Source organism: Neolamprologus multifasciatus, chromosome 12, assembly GCF_963576455.1.
Source record: "Neolamprologus multifasciatus chromosome 12, fNeoMul1.2, whole genome shotgun sequence".
Taxonomy (NCBI): domain Eukaryota; kingdom Metazoa; phylum Chordata; class Actinopteri; order Cichliformes; family Cichlidae; genus Neolamprologus; species Neolamprologus multifasciatus.
The window spans coordinates 30,868,303-30,890,427 of NC_140450.1; the positions used below are offsets into that span (position 1 = coordinate 30,868,303).

Consider the following 22,125-nt stretch of genomic DNA (forward strand, 5'->3'; position numbering starts at 1 on the left):
GGGAGGGTTATTTACTAGACCACTGTGCTTTTTCCCCCCCACCTCTTTCTCAAACACTGTTTCTTCTTTGTCTCATGCTCATGTTTTTGTGCAACCCTGGATCAGATCCAGTGCACTTATTGACAGTGAAAACAACTACAAGAGCTCTGTTAATTTGAAATAATGGGAACTTGCCCCTTGGCTTATCTCAGCTTTAATTGCATGGTTTACAGTGAGCTTTGCACCTTTATGCATTTATGGAGCTTGGAAAGAAAAGCGTCTGGACTTCTTTAAGTTGCTTGAAGACGTTTCACCTCTCATCAGAGAAGCTTCTTCAGTTCCAAGGTCAAATGGTGGAGAGTCCCAGATTTAAGCCGTATGGGAGTGTCCCTCAAGAACCTACAAAGGACCCCCTAATGATCTCTACCTAATCACACAAGCCAAGGTGTGAAAATGGGTGTAGGTCACAACCAAGGTTTAGAGTGAACTCATTGTGAAACCTAACCCGACCCTATCATGTGATTTACTAAGATCAAATGGCCTTATGCTCTGCCAGTCAACAGCCTGGCTAATATTTAAGACATGTCTGCCAGTTTCAGGCAAACATTGTGGACTTTGGCCTTTTCATTCTGTGCTGTTTGTTAAATATTTGAGCTGTGTTTAACCGGTTGTGCTCAATGTAAGTTTAGCCACCCGGCAGCCGTCTTCAAAATGCCTCCGGGCAGGTATTTGAGCAGTTATTTTGAAGCACCTATGTGACTGAATGGGTAGAGAGCCATAGTTGTAATTTCAGTGGTTACAGGGACATAACTGTATGAATAGAAGAAACAAAGAAGTCAAATAGTGACACTAAAATCATGCTTAAAAGGCTTAAAAAGCTTTTTATATTTGCACAATGCATTCATAGAATAAAAGGATGTTACATGAGCCAACATGAAGAGTGTCTCTGCCCATCCTAAAAAAAGTAGCATCTGAGAGAAATGTTTATGGTGAGGGAGTTGGCTCTGAGGTTCAGTTACTTTACTCAGCCACTTAAATGCTAAATTGTCAACTGTGCTAATTGGTGTGTTTTGCAGTAAAATAGACTTGCATTTCTCATATCACTGTCTCTTCATTTTCCATTGTAAGTTCCGGTACATAAGGACATGTCTGGAACTGTAAAGTCTTGCATTGCATGTGCTCTAAAGCATGGTGCTGCTTCAGATGATAAAAAACATTAGTGGAAACACGCTCTCAACACAACTGGCAGTGCATGCTGCTCTGCTTCTTTGTTGGACTTTAAATAACCAAAATACCTCCATATTATCAAATTCTTCTCAACAGTGTCCTTGTCTTTTGAAACGTGGGGTATCTGGTTGTTGCTGTTGCTTGACTGTTCATTAAGATCCTCTATTGCCCTTTTGTCTTTTTATCTTGCTCTCACTGTTTTAAATTGTTGGGAAACAACCCAGCAATCGAGGGGAAATTTATGGTTCAACGGCTGTGACGCGTTGGCAGTCAGTTTGCAGCTACAGACTGCCTGCCTATCTGCAGAGATCTTCTGCTATCAGATGGGAGCATGGTCAAAAATATGTGGTACACACATCAGTCTGTAGGCTAATCTTGTTTGAGCTGTTTTTGGTCCATCAGCCAGCACTGTAGAAGAGCAAAGTTATATTAAAAATATAGTATATTGGATTTTTTTTCCTTTGACATACAAATCAAACAGATTTTTGTAACATTTGTTATATTTAGTTACTTATTTACTTGTTCATGCTCTGCCCAAGTGTGCTCTGATCAGCTGCCTGTTGCCTTTGTGGCATTGCTAAAAAGGGAGTTCCAGAGTGACCCCTGGTGGACATTCTGTGCAACATCAACACTCATGGTTGAAGGGTGTTTCTCTATCATCTCCTGCTTTGTGGCCTTTATAAATTCTGAAATTCCAAACTCTAATGAGTGGCTGATATGTTTTTCTTTTTATCTGTTGATTGGCTCTCGGGGTGAGGGGCAGGGGAGACGCTTCTTTTGTGTTACAGAACTCTCCCATAGATTTTTATTCAGGATTCACTGTCTCCTCTTATCTAATGTCCCTTATTTAAACACGTAATACGTTGTTATACTATGAACACTCAGTCCAACAATGTAGAGTCAGCAGGAGTGTTGTTTGTTAGGCGAGGTTGTTTGTGATACTGTAATTGATCACAGATGCTGGTGTAGGAATGTGGAAAACACACCGGGTTTTTGCTATTTTATATATATATATTTTTAACAAATGTAACCAAGTTAGAGTGATGTGTGTGGTGCATGTTGAAGAGCATACTGTTTTCAAGAGTGGGAGAGTGAAGGCTGCTGACTCTGCCCTATTTAGCTGCTCTGTTGGTCCCCAGCCTGTGCTCCCATGTCTATTCAGACCCAGTGAAAAAGGGTTGTGCTCCAGCTAGCAGCTCTCTGTTTCAGACATCTGCATTCAAAAACATTCAGCTATTCAGAAAACTGTCTGGTTGTTGAGTGCACGCCAGTGCTCGGGAGAAAAAACAGAGCTCAATTATAATGTGAGCACAGAACAAACAGTGCTGTGAAAAAGTATTTGCCCCTTTCCTGTTTTCTTATTTATTTATTAATTGATTGCATATAAGTCACACTTAATTCTTTCAGATCATTAAATACATTTTAATATCAGACAAAGATAACATGAGTAAATACAAAGGGAATTTTTAAGTAACAGTTTAATTTATTAAAGAAAGAAAGTTATCCAAACCTACCTGTGTCTATGCGAAAAAGCAATTGGCACTTTAACCTAATAACTGATTGTGTCACCTTGAGGAGCAAGAACTGGAACAGGATTTTGGCCCACTCTTTCTTGCAGAATTGTTTTAATTCTCGGGCATGAACGGCCTGTTCAAAGTCCAAACTTTGACTTGGTCTCTCATTTAGTTTTTTGAATCATTCTGTGATGGACTTAATGGTGTGTTTAGGGTCATTGTCCTGCTGCATAACCAGTGCTCTACATTTTAGACCATGAACTGATTGCCAGGCATTTTCCTTCAGGATTTTCTGGTAGACAGCAGAATTCATGGTCCTATTATTATGGCAAGTCATCCAGGGTCTTGAAGCAGCGAAGCAGCCCATACCGTCACACTACTACTGCCGTGTTTGACTGTTGCTATGATGTTCTTTTTATGAAATGCCGTGTTAGTTTTGTGCCGGACATAACGGGACTCAAACTTTCCAAAAGGTTCAACCTTTGTGTCGTCAGTCCACATGATATTTTCCCAAAAAGTCTTGGGGATCATTAAGATGTTTGGCAATGTTTTTTCCCCTTGGAACTGATCTGATTGATTTGTTTGAAACATGTAAGTGTGAAAAATATAGAAAAAAGGAAATCAGAAAATAGTAAAAAAAAAATTCAGCACTGTATATTGTATATTTGGATATTGCTTAAAATGGCAATCTGGCTGTAACTGATTTCTGTCTGTCTTTAGCTAAAGGTGTTGCTTACTTGCTGGTGTTTGGACTTGCACAGTTAAGTACACGTTTGGGCTTTTCTTTGTTTCTTTGTACCGGTCTGGTTTGGTTTTAGACTTGCATATCACGACTGTTGAAAGTAACTTTCCCTGTTAAAAAAAAAAAAAAAAAGGTAATATACACGTTGGTGACAATTTAAAAGAAAAATCTGAACCCTTGACCTCTTCCCGAATTGGATCCAGTGGATTTGTTTTGGCATTTGGGTGGGATGGTCTGCTTGTGCTCTCAAAACAGCAACATGTTTTTAGGTTTAAATTACAAAATGATAAATACACATTGAAAATGCAGACAAAATGGTAATGGACACCCTACCCAAGATCAGTTTAACCATGCAAATTGTTTAGGGTTGTGGCCTGAAACCAGCCGATTCTGCAGTTGTGGCAAGCCCTTCCTCCTCGTTTGAGCCAACAAAGCTTTCAGGTCATCATCAACTAGTGAAACGCCAACAAGCTGGCTTTTATTGTCCATTGCTTCCCAAGGGTGCTCCCATGGGTGGTCTATGGGATTGAGGTCAGGGTTCTAGGAAGACCATTTTAAGACCCCGGTGTTCTTCTGGGTGGTTAAGTATGCTCTGGATCTCCATCATCAGTCGTGGATGATTTCTTTTCAGTTTCTATACAGAGTTTCTCTGCACACTTCAAAGTTCATGATTCTGCCAGTAACTAGTTAACAAGTTCAACAAGTTCAACCTCACTGCTATAAGAAAAGCTGTGTCTAATGTCACTGAGACATGCTTAATATGGTCATGTCGTCCATGTAGCTCTGGCTGTTGGCATGGAAGCCCCACCCACCTGCTTGCAGCAAATTCCTGCCATCACAGGGTCCCAACACACACAGCAAGACACGACTGGATTGCTGTGCTTGTTTTCTTTATTACTTTCCAACAGCGTTTATCACTGTTTTTTCACCGCCTGATCTAGTTCAGGGCGCAGGTTGCTATAGTGGTGGGGCTGCCAAACCAACCATACACCTTGCTTAGAAGAGACATGTTGAGGAGGATTGACAGCTGCCAGGCAGCCTCTCCTGTCGCTGCCCCCTGAACTCTCTACTCCACCTGAGCTTCAGACTACACCCTGCTACCACACTGCAGTTTCTGAGGTCCAGCCAGTCAACTCTTTCCTTCCTGTTGATGACTTCCCCGTACCTCTAACGACGAGTTTTGACACCTCTGTATATCAATAAAGACGTGGTTTTATGGGTTTTTCCAAAGGTGTCTCCATAGACAGAGACCATCCTCACTAACGTCTGAACCAAACTTCATTTTGTTCTGAGAGCAGTCTTTAAAAATTTGGGGTTATGAAAATAAAACGAACTTGTAAAATTTGACCTGCAGCAAAGGTGAAAGGGAAAGAATAAAATATGCTTTCACATCGCAAGACCCAAAGACAGAGGTGCGTGAGAGAATGCAAGTGTCCAATGCAAACAGATCGGACGTTAAATGTCCATCTGCTGTTCAATTGTGGCAAAGTACACACAATTGTTCTGTTTTCTTCCTCCTATAAGCCGTACCCATACAGCACCGTCTCCTAAATCAGGGAGATTTCAGTCAGAGATTTCCATAACTGTGTGTTAAATATATGAAAAGAAAACTTCTGAGGATGCTCTTCCATGATTCTCCTGACATTTTCCCCGAGTTCATGTGTGAAAACAGCCTTACGGGATGTGTATTTGTGTTCTACAACTTAAAAAGCACACAAAGGACTCATAACCGAAGAAAGGCTGTGAAGAGTGATAGTAAAGACTGTGTGTGTGAACTGGATCTTTTTGAAGACTCTGTGTAGAAGACTTGATACAGGATGGCAGATTTTAAGCAGCACCTGCACCCCGGAAGCACAGCTGAAATCTGTTAGAAAGGTATTTGTTTTTGAGTACAGTACAGTTGTGACTTGGTAGCAGGTCATTCTGAGTTCTCGGGAAACATAAACTGGTAATGCAGTTTACTTTAAATATTAATTCATTTTTACTACGTGTATTTATTTAGCCGTGATACAGTAAAAAAAGCTTAGTCACCTAACTGTCTAAACATTTATGGCCCACTGCAGCATACTGGTCAGCTTCACAGCGTTCTATTTAAAGTCAGATTTACTGTGTGTCTGTGTATTTATTTCCATTTTTAAACAGCAAACTTTTTCTTGGGAAAATAACAGAGCACTGACTCAGAGGTAGATTGGAGCTGGGTTTGCTTGTGCACAATAAATCACTTTAGCTCACTTTTTCCCTCGTAAGTGAACTCAAAGACATCCAAGTTTGTGCAAAAGCACTTACTCTTTGTCTCCAGCTGCTTCCCAAATCCCTTTTCTTGCTATCGTGGCATCAAGTCAGATTCTACAAAACCTCCTGGGTTTTTGGGGGGTTTTTTGTGTGTGTTTTTTAATAGCCAGGTTTAACACATTGTTGGTGAGAGGTAAAAAGCCCTTCATTTGTTGGAGAGAGTATAGTTGTGTCATCTGTTACTAATTTGGTCTATCACTATGTAAGTATGTTCAGGAGCCGAGATTAAATCGTCATCAGGAATCCTTTCTGGTTTGTCAGGTTGTTTAAATAAAGCAGTAAGGATTGTGAACTGGTATATGTGTGGCTCACATTAGAATGGCACTAAGTCATGTCTTAGCAGCTCAAGGTGAAATGTATTACGTTGGGTTTTTTGTGGTGTTGTTTTTTTAATCTTTTTTTTTTTTGCCTCTCATGATATGCCGGATATTTGAGCGTTCGGTTGATCTGTGGGAGGTGGAATCTCGTTTTCCTTTTTTGGTCCTGCTGAACGTTCTTTGCGATGATAGCAAGATGCTTTCCCTACCTCCTGTTTGTTTGTGCTGAGGCCAAGACTGCAAAGCCACATTCTTTGCACATACGCCCCCAACAGCGGCCACTTATTCTGGTATCATTGTTGCAGCTAAAAGTCTTAACTGAGAGAACAATTACAAACACATGACAGCCATCTAGTGGAGGCTGCCCTTTAGAGGCCATTAAGTCAGTATTTATTCTGCATTCCTGAATCTGGGGGTGTACAGTATACACGGGATATTTTTTAAATATGCAGAAAACTAAAAATCCACCAGAAACTAATCATTGTAGGCTTCACAAATACATTTAAAAAAAAAAGAAAAAAAAAAAAGAAAAATTAGCTGCCAAACACCGGCTGTATCGAATAAATTTTCGAGCTCAGGCAGAGCTTTCGAGAAGTGCTCAGCTATTTGATGTGGTCCCAGTTTTTTTTTTTCTTAAGAGTTCAGGGAATTGTCTCTGTGGAAAGAATTCTTCTACCATGGAAAACTGGAGCTATTGCTCTCGAGGCTGACGCACATTACCTTTCTCCTGTCTCCTTTCCTTTTTGTGTACAGATTGAGCTGTAAATGTTTCAGCATCAGAGAGCTCACTATGAAGAAGACGGTCCGGCCAGCGGTGAGTAAGGTGAGCGGCGATCGAGGAAAGTCCGAGGCCGTGACTACCGGCGGAAAGCCCCCAGCCAAAAGCACCACCGTTGCTCCTCTGTCTAAGGTAAAATTCATCAAGTGATGGAGCGTGTAGCAGCTGAAGGTTTCTGATTTCATTAATTTTTCTGTGAGCGTGTTGACTTTTTCTTCTTTCAGGTTAAAAGCAATGATGACCTCTTAGCGGCTATGGCTGGAGGGAATCCTTCATCAAGTAGTGCTGTCACTAAGACCAAGAGGACTACGTCTGTTGGCACAAGCGCTAGCAACTTAGACAGCAAGCCAAAGACGACTTCAGGTATCTCAAAAAAATATATCCCACAGGTTTGGAATGTATTCGTGGCTGGAGCTGCTCCTCCTGGAGCCTGCTTCTGCCGGAGGTTTCTTAATGTTAAAGGGGAGGTTTTCTTCCTCACTGTTGCCAAGGGATTGTTGGCCTTTTCTCTGTATTATTGTAAGGTCCTTACCTTACAATAGGAGGTGCCTTGAGGCACCAAAATGATGATGTTGGGACATGAGCGAGAGACCCAAGCAGCACAATGATAGCGAAGATCATCACAACAGCAGCTGCTGGTTAGCGGGAGCTTAGTTGTCAAAATAAGAGCATGGGAATTGTCTACTAGCAAAAAAAGAAAAAGAATGGGACAAAAACATTGCTAAACTGAGCTCTTCATATTATCAGATAAGCTGTAAAAATTATTTTTTCAGTGTTACTTCACCAGGATAAAAGAAATTCACTTTTTCTTGTAGGTACTTCATCCAAGCGTGCATCATCATCCACTTCCAAGGAGCCAAGTTCATTACGAGACCGCCTACGGTCATCCACAGCTAAAAAGCAGCTTGCATCAGGGACTGTAGCTGGGGATGTGGCCTCAGGAAAGCGCTCTCGCCGCCAGATCCTGGCAGAGTCCGAGGGCCGTATGAGCAAGTCTAAGTCAGATGGCCAGATTAATGATAAAGTGGCTCTGGAAGCCAAAGTCAAAGACCTGGTTGGTTTGGCCAAGAGCAAAGACGTGGAGATCCTTCACCTTCGCAGCGAGCTGAGGGACATGAGGGCCCAACTCGGCCTTGGTGGGAAGGAGGTGCCACAGGAGGAAGAAGCTGGGGAGGAAGAGAAGCCCCAGGTTTCAGCCATCACGGCCGCTGATGTGGAGTCCACTCTGATTCTCTTACAAGAGCAGAATCAAGCCATCAGAGAGGAGCTCAACCTGCTGAAGAGCGAGAACCGCATGCTGAAAGACCGGCTCAATGCTCTGGGATTCTCCCTGGAGCAGAGGCTGGATGGCTCTGACAAGCTGTTCAACTACTCCTCCCTGAGTCCAGAACTGGCTGCAGGCAGCGGGCACAGCGATGGTGGTGGCACAGGTACTATGACCTCCTCAGTGGAAGGCTCTGCCCCTGGCTCATTGGAGGATCTTCTCACAGGACACCAGCATGGAGGCTCGGCAGACAACCTGGATAGTGAGTCAAGTGAGGTCTACCAAGCTGTCACCTCCAGTGACGATGCTCTGGACGCCCCATCTGGAGCTTCCTCGTCGTCTGAGTCGGAGTGTGCGCCTAGCAGGGAGCGTTCACGGAGGGGTAGCAGTGGCAATGCCAGTGAGGTGTCAGTAGCCTGTCTGACGGAGCGCATCCAACAGATGGAGGAGAATCAGCACAGCACAGCTGAGGAGCTTCAGGCGACACTGCAGGAACTGGCTGACCTGCAGCAGATCACACAGGAGCTGAATGGAGAGAACGAGCGGCTCGGAGAGGAGAAAGTCATCCTCATGGACTCCTTGTGCCAGCAGAGCGACAAGCTGGAGCTCTACGGCCGCCAGATCGAATACCTGCGCTCGCTCCTCGAAGAGCATCATATATCCTACGTGCTGGAGGAGGACATCAAGAGTGGGCGCTACATGGAGCTGGAGCAGCGTTACGCAGATCTGGCAGATAATGCCCGCTTTGAGAGAGAGCAGCTACTGGGGGTGCAACAGCACCTATCCAACACGTTAAAGATGGCTGAGCAGGACAATGCTGAAGCTCAGGAGATGATGGGAGTGCTGAAGGAGAGGAACCAACAGATGGAGCGCCTCCTGGATTCGGAGAGGCAGGATCGAGCTGCCATGGCGGCCGCACTGGAAGAGTACAAAGCAGCCGTGAGCAACGACCAGGCGGAGCTGAGCCGCTGCCGAGCCCAGCTGGATCAAGAGAGGCAGAGAGTGGCCGAGTTGTACTCTCTGCACACTGCGGGGGACAAAAATGACATCTGTCAGCTGCTGGAAGGTGTTCGGCTGGGGAAAGAGGAGGCTGAGGCCAAAGCTGCAAAGATGCAGGAGGAGATGGAACAGGCCCACGGCGAACTCAGCCGGCTGCAAGAGACTTTCAGTAAGGTTAGTTCAAGGACAGTGAGTGGAACATCAGTGTCTTCCCGCAAATAGAAGCTAAATTGAGGCGTTTGACCTAAATGTCTTTACTTTAATCTAGGGTGCAACAACTCTGTTTTTGGGTTATGAAAATTACAGCTTTATTACTACCCGTCCATCAGTGTCTCAGATATCACAAATTTAGTATCACCAGCTCTCCAGAGTCAGCCTTCAGCAAGGAATGGTACACATTCTCCAAGACTATACAGAGCTAACCGCACAGATGTGTAGTTATAATAGCAGGCAGGTTATTGCGAAGATTTATTGCAGTCAGTTTTTACCTAATGTCTTGTCTACTGTCTAATTAAATGAAGTATACTTTAATTGTTTGTGCGCAGCTGGACAGTGAATACAGAGACTTCCAGGAGCAGGCGCAGCAGCAAATGGCTGAGCAGGATCGTGCACTGGAGAAGCAGCGCATGGAGCTGCAAGAGAAGGACACCGAGATCGCTGACATGAAGGAAACCATCTTCGAACTGGAGGATGAGGTGGAGCAGCACCGAGCTCTGAAACTCCACGACAATCTCATTATCACAGATCTGGAAAGTAAGTGGGCTGCAGACACACTCTAACTCCGTTAGTTAGAGTGTGTCTGCATGTTTGCATGCTCATCAGCTTGCCTTAGAGATTCTGATATGAAAAGGACGTCTGCTTTTGAATCAGTGCGTTCTTTAATGATAGCATCACCAAACATTGCCTTCTGATTTCAGACTCTGTGAAGAAGCTGCAGGACCAGAAGCACGACATGGAGAGAGAGATTAAGATTCTTCACCGCAGGCTGAGAGTAAGTGGGCATTCGTACTGAAAGGTGCTCATTTTTTAAAAACTGCTGACATCCAACAGCCTAAAAATCTTGATAGCCACGCAGTTCGGGTGCAAACAACACGAGACACCCATGAAGTGACCTGAGGAGTCACACGTAGCGCTGGACCATCTTTTGCCCTATATCATTCCCTTCCCCTTTCCCATATTTTGTTTCTCTCTCTACTGACCATGTCAGATGAAGCTGTCTCATTGTCAGCCGGCCAAGATGATGAAATATGATCCAGGAAGCACAGCTGTAGCACCAGAACAATGAGTTTTGAAGTCTTATCAAATAAAAAGTATTGTCCAGCAGTCAGTAGTGCTTTCAGGAAGGACTTTTGCAACTCTGAAATATAATCACAGCAGCCATAACTTTTATCTTCTGTCACAGCAGTTCTGGGATACAAAATTGAAACATGCTGTTGCAAAGTCAGCCACACAGAATGTGAACGTGCACACGTTTGGGAAAGAGAGTGGATTGAGGCTGTTTGATTACCAGCAAGTTAAGGTCAAATTATACTAGAAGGAACAAAAATTAGGTTTTAAGACAGTACTTTGTATAAAATCTGGATACTAAATAAATGCAGTATTATGACTTCTAGCTCCACAAACCAAAATTTTTCCATCACTGTGGAATTTTCAAAAGGTTTGCTGCAGAATCCCCTGATATTTTGACACAAAAAAGCAGATAGAAAACGTAACAACTGGTAAACAAAACGGGGCATTTTTAGAAGCGCAGATATTTCCTTTAGGAGCTGATGGAAACCTAAACGGAGCGCAAAGGAGAATTCATGAAGGCCTGATTTTAAATGAATGCTAATGTTTCTGTCATAAGGAAAGTCTGTCATTACAAATACAGTGCTCATCTCCATAGCGACTTAAAGGGGAAAAACCGCCCTCTGGTGGCCAAAAGAATTTATCCATACTGCTAAATACAGTATTGATAAAATACTGCTGAGGGGTCTGCTGTTATGAGCATAAACAATGTTCAGCTGTTTGTATCATTACGTGTGTGTGTGTGTGTGCAGGAGGAGTCAATGGAGTGGCGTCAGTTCCAGGCTGATCTGCAGACCGCTGTCGTCATTGCTAATGACATCAAGTCGGAAGCACAGGAGGAGATTGGTGACCTGCGGCGCCGACTTCAGGAAGCACAGGAGAAGAATGAGAAGCTGAGCAAGGAGCTGGACGAAGTCAAGAGTCGCAAGTAAGACCCACAGAGAGACGCATGGAAGAGCTGCAAAATAATCAGCTCCTAATTATTATTTTTTTTAGGAGAAAAAACTGGGATATTTCATATTTTCATTAAATTTGATACTAGATGCTCAGTAGCAGGGCTTGTGCTAAATCCAAAGTTGAATTAACAACAAAAATAAGTTGTGAATTACACATTCTGTTTTCTATCTCAGTAAATTGCTGAGCAGAGGCATTTTTGCATTGATAATGTCAAAACTGACACCACAGGTGGTCTGAGTGCACATGCTCAGTGGAGTGCTTTGTGTTTTCCAGGCAGGATGAGGAGAGAGGCAGAGTGTATAACTACATGAATGCAGTGGAGAGGGACCTAGCTGCTCTCAGACAGGGGATGGGTCTCAGCAGGCGATCCTCCACCTCCTCGGAGCCCTCACCCACCGTCAAAACACTCATCAAGAGCTTCGATAGTGCCTCACAAGGTACAACACTGTCTTTGTTTTAGATTTTTAGACCTTCGCTGCTGCTTTTGTTGTATTTTTTCCCCCAAATTCCCTCACCAACGAGAGCCCATATTGTTAGTTTTTTGTCAAGAGTCCCCAGTCTAACTAAGACAAGTGACATAAATTTAAGTCTTACCCCCCAACAATATATTCTCAATACATTTTCAGCATTTTTATTGATTTACTGCAGACAGGACTCCTGACGTATCTGGCTTGTCTGCTTGCTGAAGAAGGTCCCAACTAAACTTTATATGACTGGATGTGAACCTTTGCTTCTTTATATCTCAGGTCCAACATCAAATGGTGCCTCTGTGGCTCCAACACCTCCAACAGCTCCGGCTGCTCCGTTACCTCGAACCCCCCTCAGCCCCAGTCCCATGAAGACACCCCCAGCAGCTGCTGTTTCACCCATGCAGGTACTGGAAAAGGTTTTTAATTAACATGTTAGCATTTTTGTCCCTTATTAGTTTACTGCTTTACATACTATTTCACACTAGTGCAAGGTCAAAAATTATATTCCTCATTGAGCACATGCTTATGCTTCTTCCAAGGTGCCATAATGAATCCTTTTAAAGTGGTCTTGAGCACCTTAAAAAATCATTTCTGAAGGTCTTTCAGAAGAACAGGCAGTCCTACAAAAAACATGTACATCAGGTGAACACTATCTGAAACTCATGTCGTTTAGAAATAGGAAAAAGGTCCAGCAAAGACCTGACACAGGACCTGAGAGATCTGGCCCTTCAGCTGAAGCATCTACTGTTCACTGAAGCCTTGTCTGTCAAGAAGCTGTTCTTAATAAAGGAAATTTATAAGGAAAACCTGAGGACTGAAAATCAGTGGTAACAGGTCTCACGGATTCAAGTTTGAAATTTTTAGTTAAATTGTCAGTATGTAGAGCAGGTCAGGAGACAACAGTGAGTGTCTACAGCCATCTGTAAAACACGGAAGAGGCTTTGAAATGAGTTGGAGCTGCATTTGAGCCAGTGATGGTGTTGTGGATCATACCAGCGTCCTGAAGAAGAAACTAATTCTAAGACAACTTTCAGTTCGGCCTGGACTGTGGAGAGTCCAGGCTTGAATTATTAAGGTGGTCACACCAAAAAATTTAAAGAAATGAGGGATGGCTCAAGACTTTTGCACAGCACTGTACATTTTAAGCATTGGGCTTCTAAAGGGTTTGAGTGGTGGCGATTTTTGGGTTCTTCTCCTTTTCACGTAGTATTGCAGGCTCTTATACTTGATCATGTGACACTCTCCAATGATAGTAGTGCGACTTTGTGTTGTGCTTTTAGCTCAGATAACATTACAGAAGTGAAGCTCCGCCTACTGTTTTACAAATCACTGCATTCAGATTTATTTATTTTTTTAACTGTGCAATAAAAGGTGTTTTTCTGCTGTTTCAGAGACACTCCATAACTGGGTCAATGTCATCAGCCAAGCCGCTCTCCTCTTTGAGTGATAAGAGGTCCAGCTACACAGACATCTCCATGCCAGGTACATATTCTACATAAGAAAAATAAAAATCTGTTTCTTTATGTAGGAACTGTTGCTTTTCATATAAACATGCAGAATATTGTCCTGTTCATGAGGATTACCCATATAATATTGCAGTCCTCTGTCACAGTGATTAATGGGCTGTCCCCTCTCTCAGGGTATATGGAGGGACTGTTTTTCTCAGAGGCCTGCACGTTAGCAGGTTTCCTGTATGTGTAGAGGATGATAAGCAGGAAATAATGAGTGCTTGGTTTGCCCGGTTCATTCTCAACACTAATGAGTTCAAGTGTTTCATGTGAACGTGCAGTCTTGGCCATAGCCTTCAGTCGTCCATTTATGCTTCACTGATTGTTTTCTTGGTGAACGTGTCAGCCTTGTGCGTCTGTATTCCCTGAACTCGGAGGGACTGGAATGTGGCTTTTTACTGACCTCTGCCCCCACCATGACATCTCATTTCAGAGGAAGTTGCTCATGGAGTAAATTGTTCTGTATGTGTTTACTGTGATGTTTACAGCTGAGCACCTTCTCAGGGGAACCTCGGCTAGCCGACCTCCATCTGCCCTCCAGAGGGTCTCCAACATTGACTCCTCCAAGGCGATCTCAGGTTAGAGATGCTGGCTATGTTTTATGAACTAATTATGAAGTAATTCGGTCAGTAGTTCAGTACGACAAGCTGAGTTTGATTTCCTCTCCCGTGACTTAAACAGTGACCCGCCGGAGCAGTGAGGAGATTAAGAGGGACATGTCAGCCTCGGAGGGGTCTTCGTCATCCTCCCTGATGGCGATGAGTGCTGCCTCCTCCCCACTCTCTCTGTCCTCCTCCTCCCCAACCGCCTCCATCACTCCCACAGCCCGCAGCCGCTTAAGGTACCACATGTTGATCCACTGATGTGTTTCTAATGTGCTCACATTGGCACTTAAAAAACATTGTCTGTTTCCATTCTTGTCAGTGATTTTAATCTCATGTTTCTTGATCCCTTTTTTGTTTTTTTCCATAGCCCAGCTCATGATGGCTTTTCTTTACTCATTAAGTAAATCAGATGAACATGTAATCTGTTGCCTTTTTGGTATGGAAAATGTCTTAAAACTGATTGTTTGTGCTTTTCCTCTGTTTCTGTTACAGAGAAGAGAGAAAGGACCCGCTGTCAGCACTGGCCAGAGAGTACGGAGGCTCTAAGAGGAATGCTTTGCTGAAGTGGTGCCAGAAGAAGACTGAGGGCTATCAGGTAGCTCTCTTCTGTCAGTGTCCCCATGATCAAGAGTACCTGTAACTTTTGAAACACCTCAGTCAGCATGTACAGTTGAAGTGCAGCTGTAGTCGTACACTATATGTGGCAAAGAGTATATAAAGTGCTTCTGCATCTCTAGAGGGAGCTGCATACAATCTAAAGGCTGAGTTCAAGTTTGAAAATAGAACGTGGGGGTGTGGAGTTGGAAAGAAATGAGATCACCAGACCTCTGAAGCCCACTCCTCATCTCCGCTTGAGGCTTCTTGCACAACCGTCTTCTGACATGTTGCCTTGTGGAAAATTACTGCCCTTGCAATTCTAATAGTTAAAGGTTTTAACACTAAACCTTCTGTAGCAATGGCTCATATTGGCCCATGTTTAATGTAATGAGGTCAGCGTATGTACTGTTAATGATGTATGTGAGCCAAAAGCGTAGGTTTCAGATTACCCTGAGTACCTTTTATTTGTCAGGAGCAGTTAGTCAGATGGGAGTTAAAGTGGCTTTTTTCAATCAGATAGAGGATGAACTGAGGGGCTGCACACGGCCCAGTAGAAGCTAAATAAGGATTGTATTGAACTGTCAGTGATGGAAAGCTATTCTAGTTGAGTCCAAGAATAAGAAGATGAAGCTGGAAATGAGCTTTTAATAACTGGAGTTGGTTGCTACCAAATGTAGCTTCATTGCTTTGTGGCAAGATGATGCTACAAACAAAATTATTTGCAAATTTAGGCAAATATTACTATGTAAAAGAGTTTCAGTCTACACAGAGAGCTAGCTTACTTTTGTCCTCCGGATTTTGTGTGTTTGCGATCTTTGTGTTCCGAATCTGTGTATAAAGTTTCTTAGCATGATCAGGGGGTGGACGTGATCCTCCAAATGAGTGTAAAAACAACCTACTCACACTGTGGAAACATGTTTGCGGATGCTAGTTGAATGCTTTTAATGAGAAGAATCAGCGGAGGGTGTGCATAAGCAGTAACATGATGCAGGTCTAATGTAGTGCTAAGATTGCACAATAAACTGTTATCAGCGAGATAAAATGAAAAACATGAAGGCAGCATCATTTTCTCGTTCATAGGTAGATGCAGTGGTGCACTCTGCCACTGGCAGCGATACCTCATTGTAGAGAAAGGTAAATAATGTCACAACTTTAAATCCTGAGTTAAGATGAACTCTTTGTCTCCCTTTAGACCCTTTAACTTTGCAGTACCCTTTACATGCACCATCACACTACAGTGTGATGGTGCATGTAAAGGTGCAGACTGCAGGTGCAGACTGCAGAGTGACTGCTCTGCGTAGGTCTCACTTGTTAATTTCACCGCAGGCTCTTTAAAGCTATGGTTAAAAAAATAAAGATAAATCCAGTGACGATGTCAAAGTGATTTAAGCAGCAATAAACAGATGTGCCAAGAGTCCTCTGCCATCACCGCAACCCTTTTTATTTGATCTAAGGTATAGTTACCATGGCATCTTAGGTCTTCACCAGGAAGTGGGCAACATTTAGTATATCCTGTGATGTAGTTTTCTGATAAAAACACAGTGCTCTCTCTGCATCACTGCATATGATGTAGATTATAGTTATGACATTAAAGATATTTGAGGATATAATTTAAGTGGTTGTTTGCAGGATGCTGTAACTCTTTTGATTTTAAAGGTCAGATGGCAGCTGATAGTGGAAAAGATGATAGATGTGATATGGATGAGTAGTGTTGACACTTCATATAAAATCCCAGGACCGTCATCAGATCGAGCAGATAAATCATTTTAAATGTTTCTGTGAAAGCAGAATTGATTGTGAGCAATCGTGTTGTCTGAAACGATGTGGAGATCGGCCGTCTGGCGGTGACGTTCATGATGTAAAGGTCCAAAGGATGAAATGTTGTACAGTCTTGTTTGACACCTTACCCAGAAAATAGCTTCCTATTGATTTGTGGTCTGGATTGTAAATGTTCTGTCGAGTATAATCAAAGTTTAAATGGATCACCTTTGTGTTGTTGTTGTTTTTTTTTTTAAAGAACATTGATATTACCAACTTCAGCAGCAGCTGGAACGATGGCCTGGCCTTCTGCGCCGTGCTCCACACCTACTTGCCCGCACACATCCCGTACCAGGAGCTCACCAGCCAGGAGAAGGCAAGTGACGTTCGGAAGAAAAGCGCAAACTTCTTTTAATCATCAGGTTTCATTACATGTGACTTAAACTGTGGCTTCTTTTCATCAGAGGAGAAACTTCACCTTAGCTTTCCAGGCCGCAGAGAGCGTGGGCATCAAATGCACTTTGGTAAGCTTCATTAAAATAAAACCCCAGGAATGAAGATAAAAACAGCAAAAATCCTGACACAAATTTAGAACGGATGGCATAGAGAATATACTTTTCATTGCTTTTCAATACGGCAGCCAAGCTCGCACAGATTGCTTGTTGTGATCGCTGGTTGGAGCTAACCTGCAGTCTGCTTTCTAATTGTACAGTGATCCGTTTATAGTTCTGCTTTTAACCTCATAAACTTCTCTCAGCTGCTTGTGCATCTATCATCACAGATCTGAGCTATACACTGACTTTTATTTCAAATTTGGACAGCGTCCTAAGTTAGTACAAGCGTACATGTGTTTAAACAATGTGCGGCTTTAGCAAACATGGATTTCTAACTGCTACACCATGTTGGCTCAATGAAAAGTCAACGTTAGGTAAGGTTACCTGAAAAGGAATGGTCTTAATATGAATCTACAAAGCCTTCCCTCTTTTTTAGTGTGTACTGGTTCTCTGTCAACCTCATTTCGTCTGTCACAGACTCTCTGATTCTTTTTACCAGTTAAGCAAAGACTGTATATATAAAAAAACAGACATAATAACCAAGACTTAATGCATTGCTATCTATTGCAGACTGGCAACCAACAAAGATCAAATATGCGCTACTAAGCTTTACAGCACAAGGAGATTACTTCTGATTGGATTGATTCCAGACTCGTCCCGCCTTTGTATACAACTTAATAGGCTCTGATTGGATTTTTCTTTTCTTCTATTTTCATCTTGTCAGTACATTTCATCTTAGATATCGTCTTGTTTTCTTCCACAAAAAAAGGTTGTTGACAAAAACTATTACAAAGGTTATTAAAGAATGAAATTATCACTGCTATCTATAGACTGCTACCAGCTTTTTAAGTAGCGTGTTAGGGTGATCACCCTCGTGCTGTTTGTCAGACAGCTCCCCTGAAAATGCTGCAGAGGGGCTCAGGCATGATTAGGAGGTCCAGCAGTGACTGGAGAAGCCTTGCAGAGAGCTGTGACAGCAGCCACCTGTTAGTTGTAGAGACCAGCTGTAATCATGCTTAACTTTAGCCTTAATACAATTTTAAATGCCTGGGTTGTGTTTAAATGTAGTGTTTGTAGTTATATTAGCTTTAGAGACAGCTTATCAGGAAGTTATGGTGCATGGCTTTTGACTTCGTTCTTCAGGGTGATGCTTGAGATTACACAAATGAGATGAAACATGTTGGTCAGGGAGATCTGGGGGTGCTTACAGGTAGATTTTGTTACCAATCCACAGAGCCAGGTTAGCTGTTTTCCCTTTATGCTAACTGAAAGCATGCTGACCAGGTGCTAGCTGTAGACTCACATTGAACATAATTATGAGACATAATTATGTTCAAGTCTAAGGAGTTTCCCAGAATGTCAAACTCATCTGGAAGTTTATTTGAATGGGTTGAAAATGTAAACATTATACAGGATCCTCTCCAATGCTATCCGGACTTGTTCATCAGTAGGTACATATCAGAAATCAAATGCTTCACTCAGGGTTTACTTACAGCTGTTACAGCTGGAGTTGGCAACTCTTATTATCAAGACGATTTGGTTGTGTTTAACCATAATCATTATTGATAAATTATAAATAACGCCCTTTAATGAAGTGAAAAACATCATATAAAATATGTAGTGTCTAAAGTGTCTGTTTCTCTTTTCCAGGACATTAATGAGATGGTGCACACAGAGAGGCCAGACTGGCAAAGTGTCATGACTTACGTTACAGCCATCTACAAGTACTTTGAGACCTGACTTCACCGTCTCCCTCGCCCTTCTCCTGCAGCACAATCAGAGCCACACTGACCGTCATGAGCTCTCAGCAACAATCCAACTGCACGGTCAACTCTTCCTTACTCCCTCCCCATGCATCACAGCAACACTCAGTCATGCTGCAAGTGTGTCCGCGCTATTTAACAACACTAACTGCAGACCAGGACTTTGCTGGACAAGTGCCACATCCTCACACTGCAGCTAAGGAGACCCTTGTGTGGAGTTGTAGTCCAGGGGCTTGCCTGTTTGTTTACCATTATACTAGAAAGCCATGAGAAGGACAGGATGTGAATACCTGTGGTTCATCTTTTCCTCCAATTCATGCCTGAAGTAGCAGCGTGAAAAAGAAGCCAAGTCTCAGTGCCTTCTATCTGGTTTTGTCTTGCATACGTTTCTCCGCTCTGCACCCATTCTCCAGGTTGTAGTTTGTTCAAGGGGAATTCCATCAAATCTGACTTTAAACACTCTGCTTTGCAGCATAAGGTTTGTCATAGGCTTTTCTTCTTGATGGGGAATAATTACTGGATGTTTCCCCCCGTAAATGTTCAGTTTCTACATTATAAGAAACCAAAGGTTAGTCATGTCGGAATTTCCCCCTAAAACTTTGTAAATTCCCTTTGGTCAGACTTGAGACAGATGCAGGATTTTACTCCAAGTCTTCCAGATGTTGCAGTGCGATAACAGATGCCTCTCGTACAACGGATAAAGTGCCTGTGTGAGTTTTGATGCAGGAGACCAGAAAACAAGCTCTTTTTTTCTTCTCCAGTTTGTAAAGCTGAGGATTTGAGGAGTTGCCAAACTAGTTTCAGATTCATTCATTCATTGATGCTGATCACGACTGACTGCTTTCAAGGACAGGTGTGCACTTTGTTCTACAACTCTGCTGCACTTTTCTGTTGTTAAGCCGCACTAACACACTACGATAGGTTTTCTGTAATAGATCCAAGACTTTAGACTAATATTCATTTGAAGAACTATATAACGTGTTTGTATTTTATAGGCCTGGAGTTGCCGTCGTGCACTTCGTTCATTGGGCACATACAGCACACATTTCATCATAATCAAGCTATGAGTAACTAGAACCTTAGATAATGGACTCAGCTGTAGATTTCACGCCAGGCTCTGGTTTTAGGAAGCAAGACTAGACACTTTCATGAGCTTTTTTTAAAATTTATCTTAGGCCAAAGCAGTGTTCCAGTTAAAGCAGGTGGACGTTTTCAGTGAGGCGTTTTGCTGCTTTCTTGCCAGTAACCAGACATAAAAGCCTCAGTTTGGCTCTGATCTGTAAAGTGTGATCAAAAGTTCTGTGAACTGTCTGTGAAAAGCAAACGCCTTACCTGTCCCCTTCAAGGTCACCTCCTTCTGCACCTTTAGACTGCCTTCAGCTGCTATTTTTAGAGCTTTCCCTGGAAATTCTGTTCTGACTACTTGCATGTTTGTGTGCGCGATGCAAACAGGACCTCCTCTACTGTGTCAAATCAGTGACCCTTTAAGTTAAATTTCATCTTGTAGAAGGAAATGGTAGTGGTTAACACTTGCCTTCCTCGAGTCAAGAGTTCAAAATCAAGGTGCACAACCATGTGTCAAAAAAAGCAACCCGCACCTCCCTTTATTGCTTTGGCCCCGGGGAGTGTCCCAGATGTGAAAATCTGGATGTTTCGATGCAGATGTTTGCTTTCTGTGTACAATCGAGGTCTATGGTGAATTTATATATTTGCACCTGCAGGTGGCTAGAACTGGACTTCCAAAAGGCAATCCAAGCATAAAATAAGCACATGAATGGTGCACAACGTGTGACCTTTAAGGGGGGAATCAGACATATTAAGATCAAACTCGTAGCAAGAAACCAAACGCATATGTTACACAAGATTTTAAACTCTTCCTTTAACGTCCGGAAATGTTGCAAGGCCGTTTATTTTAATTAAACACAAATTATTAGGTAATCCATTTTGCAATATGCAAAATGTTTTGGTGATATTGTGCTTTTGCAGTGTTAATAAAGTTGATAATATGACCAAGCATTACTAAGGAAATACTGTGGAGCACAATGCCATGTAATAACTCTAACTTCAGTCTGCACCATTACTGTCACGCTGTCTGACTGCTGTGTGCCTCAACATACCAAGTTCACTCTATTTATTTGCGTAGTGCATTATAGTGAAGTCATTGCTTACATTGTCTTACATGTATATCGATTTATAACACACACACTTTGAATAGCTGCACTGAGATAAGCTTTTTTTTTTTAATGTATTCCACAATAATATCCTGCCTTAATAGTTCAGCAGATATTTCTCAGACTGAAAATGTGACATTTTTAAGCTGCAGCCGTATTTCCAGACCAGTTTCACAGTGCGGAGATGGTTTTGTGGGAAAACCCTCTCTTTCATGTTGGTGCCTCTCGAGAAACGCTGATCATGAGCGATGGCTGTGAATCTTTTTGTTTTTGAAGCTGATGTTGGACTTTCCTCTTCATGTCTCCGGTTAAGGTGACTGTAGTGCGTAGAGCTACCAGCTGGTATCAATAGCTGCATTAGAAACTACATTTTTCTGTGTTGATTTCGAAGCGAGCCGTTTGCCAAAAGCTCGTTGCTACTGTGTGTAAAACAGCGGTGGACATCCAGTGATCTGAAGTGAGCACACTCGCCCGTCACATCGACTGTTTGTGTTTGTGTACGAGATGGAGTGAGACTGAGTTATTTAATGACTTTTGAAGGCAGAGGCTCTTTGCTGAGAGACGCTGAGGATTAGCAGCCTTTTGTTAGTTTTCTTTTAAAAAACATTGTGCTCTGCCTGATTCCACCGCTGGCCCATGTGTTTTATTGCTCCCGACAGGAACGAGAGGCGCAAAGGAGATTGGAAGCCTCGCGATCCTGAAAGTGGAATGTGTTTTGATCACGCTTTAGTGATCTTGGGACCGTTTCTTTTTTACAACGTCCAGCGTGTGCTGACGTGTGGTGATTGACGACCGCCGAGCCCAGCCTGCTGAGGAGAGACCAGACGGCCAGCAAAAGCTAGGGCGCGCATTCCACCGCCACATGATGCAGCCGCGATGGACAACGTTGTTTGGTCCTTTAGAAAAAAGGCCCTTAAAGAGGATGTGAAGAGAGCTTTATGTCTTTAGTGGGTCCACTACATCATGCTACTTGTATTTTTCTTTGTTTACTTGAAAATGCTCTGAGAATTTCACTGAACATGCTTTAATTTGTCTTTTTGTTTCCATGTTGCCTTTTTTTTTCGTATTGTTTTAATAATAATACCACATTTTACAGTCTGATGCAGATTGTTGTTGAAGTGGATTTACTTTTCTGATCACACTACATGCAGTGCTGGAACAGTCCCTCAGCTAAGTGAAAGCTGATTGAATAAATGTGTGTATGTATGCGTGTGTATAAAGGGACTAAGCTACAGTATTAAGTGCACACTATGATGATAATCAGTTGTAAGAAATAAAAAAGCTGTCTGGTTTTGCTTTGTTTTTTTCTCTCGTAGTTATAAAGGACCATTTGAACAGCCATG

The 22,125-nt window shown here is 42.7% G+C and overlaps 1 protein-coding gene across 1 annotated transcript in view; it reads left to right on the forward strand.

Moving 5' to 3' along the window:
- The window catches only part of specc1la (sperm antigen with calponin homology and coiled-coil domains 1-like a), a 24,782-nt gene extending 2,706 nt beyond the window's left edge, over positions 1 to 22,076 (forward strand). The window contains exons 2-16 of the mRNA XM_085179862.1: positions 6,825 to 6,981; positions 7,074 to 7,212; positions 7,665 to 9,286; positions 9,658 to 9,865; positions 10,030 to 10,103; positions 11,152 to 11,327; positions 11,630 to 11,793; positions 12,103 to 12,230; positions 13,218 to 13,308; positions 13,823 to 13,912; positions 14,016 to 14,175; positions 14,432 to 14,534; positions 16,554 to 16,670; positions 16,759 to 16,818; positions 18,499 to 22,076. Coding sequence (XP_085035988.1) covers positions 6,862 to 6,981; positions 7,074 to 7,212; positions 7,665 to 9,286; positions 9,658 to 9,865; positions 10,030 to 10,103; positions 11,152 to 11,327; positions 11,630 to 11,793; positions 12,103 to 12,230; positions 13,218 to 13,308; positions 13,823 to 13,912; positions 14,016 to 14,175; positions 14,432 to 14,534; positions 16,554 to 16,670; positions 16,759 to 16,818; positions 18,499 to 18,588 — 3,342 coding nt within the window. The 5' untranslated portion in view covers positions 6,825 to 6,861 and the 3' untranslated portion in view covers positions 18,589 to 22,076. The remainder of the gene's footprint in view (positions 1 to 6,824; positions 6,982 to 7,073; positions 7,213 to 7,664; positions 9,287 to 9,657; positions 9,866 to 10,029; positions 10,104 to 11,151; positions 11,328 to 11,629; positions 11,794 to 12,102; positions 12,231 to 13,217; positions 13,309 to 13,822; positions 13,913 to 14,015; positions 14,176 to 14,431; positions 14,535 to 16,553; positions 16,671 to 16,758; positions 16,819 to 18,498) is intronic.
- The last annotated feature ends 49 nt before the right edge of the window (positions 22,077 to 22,125 follow it).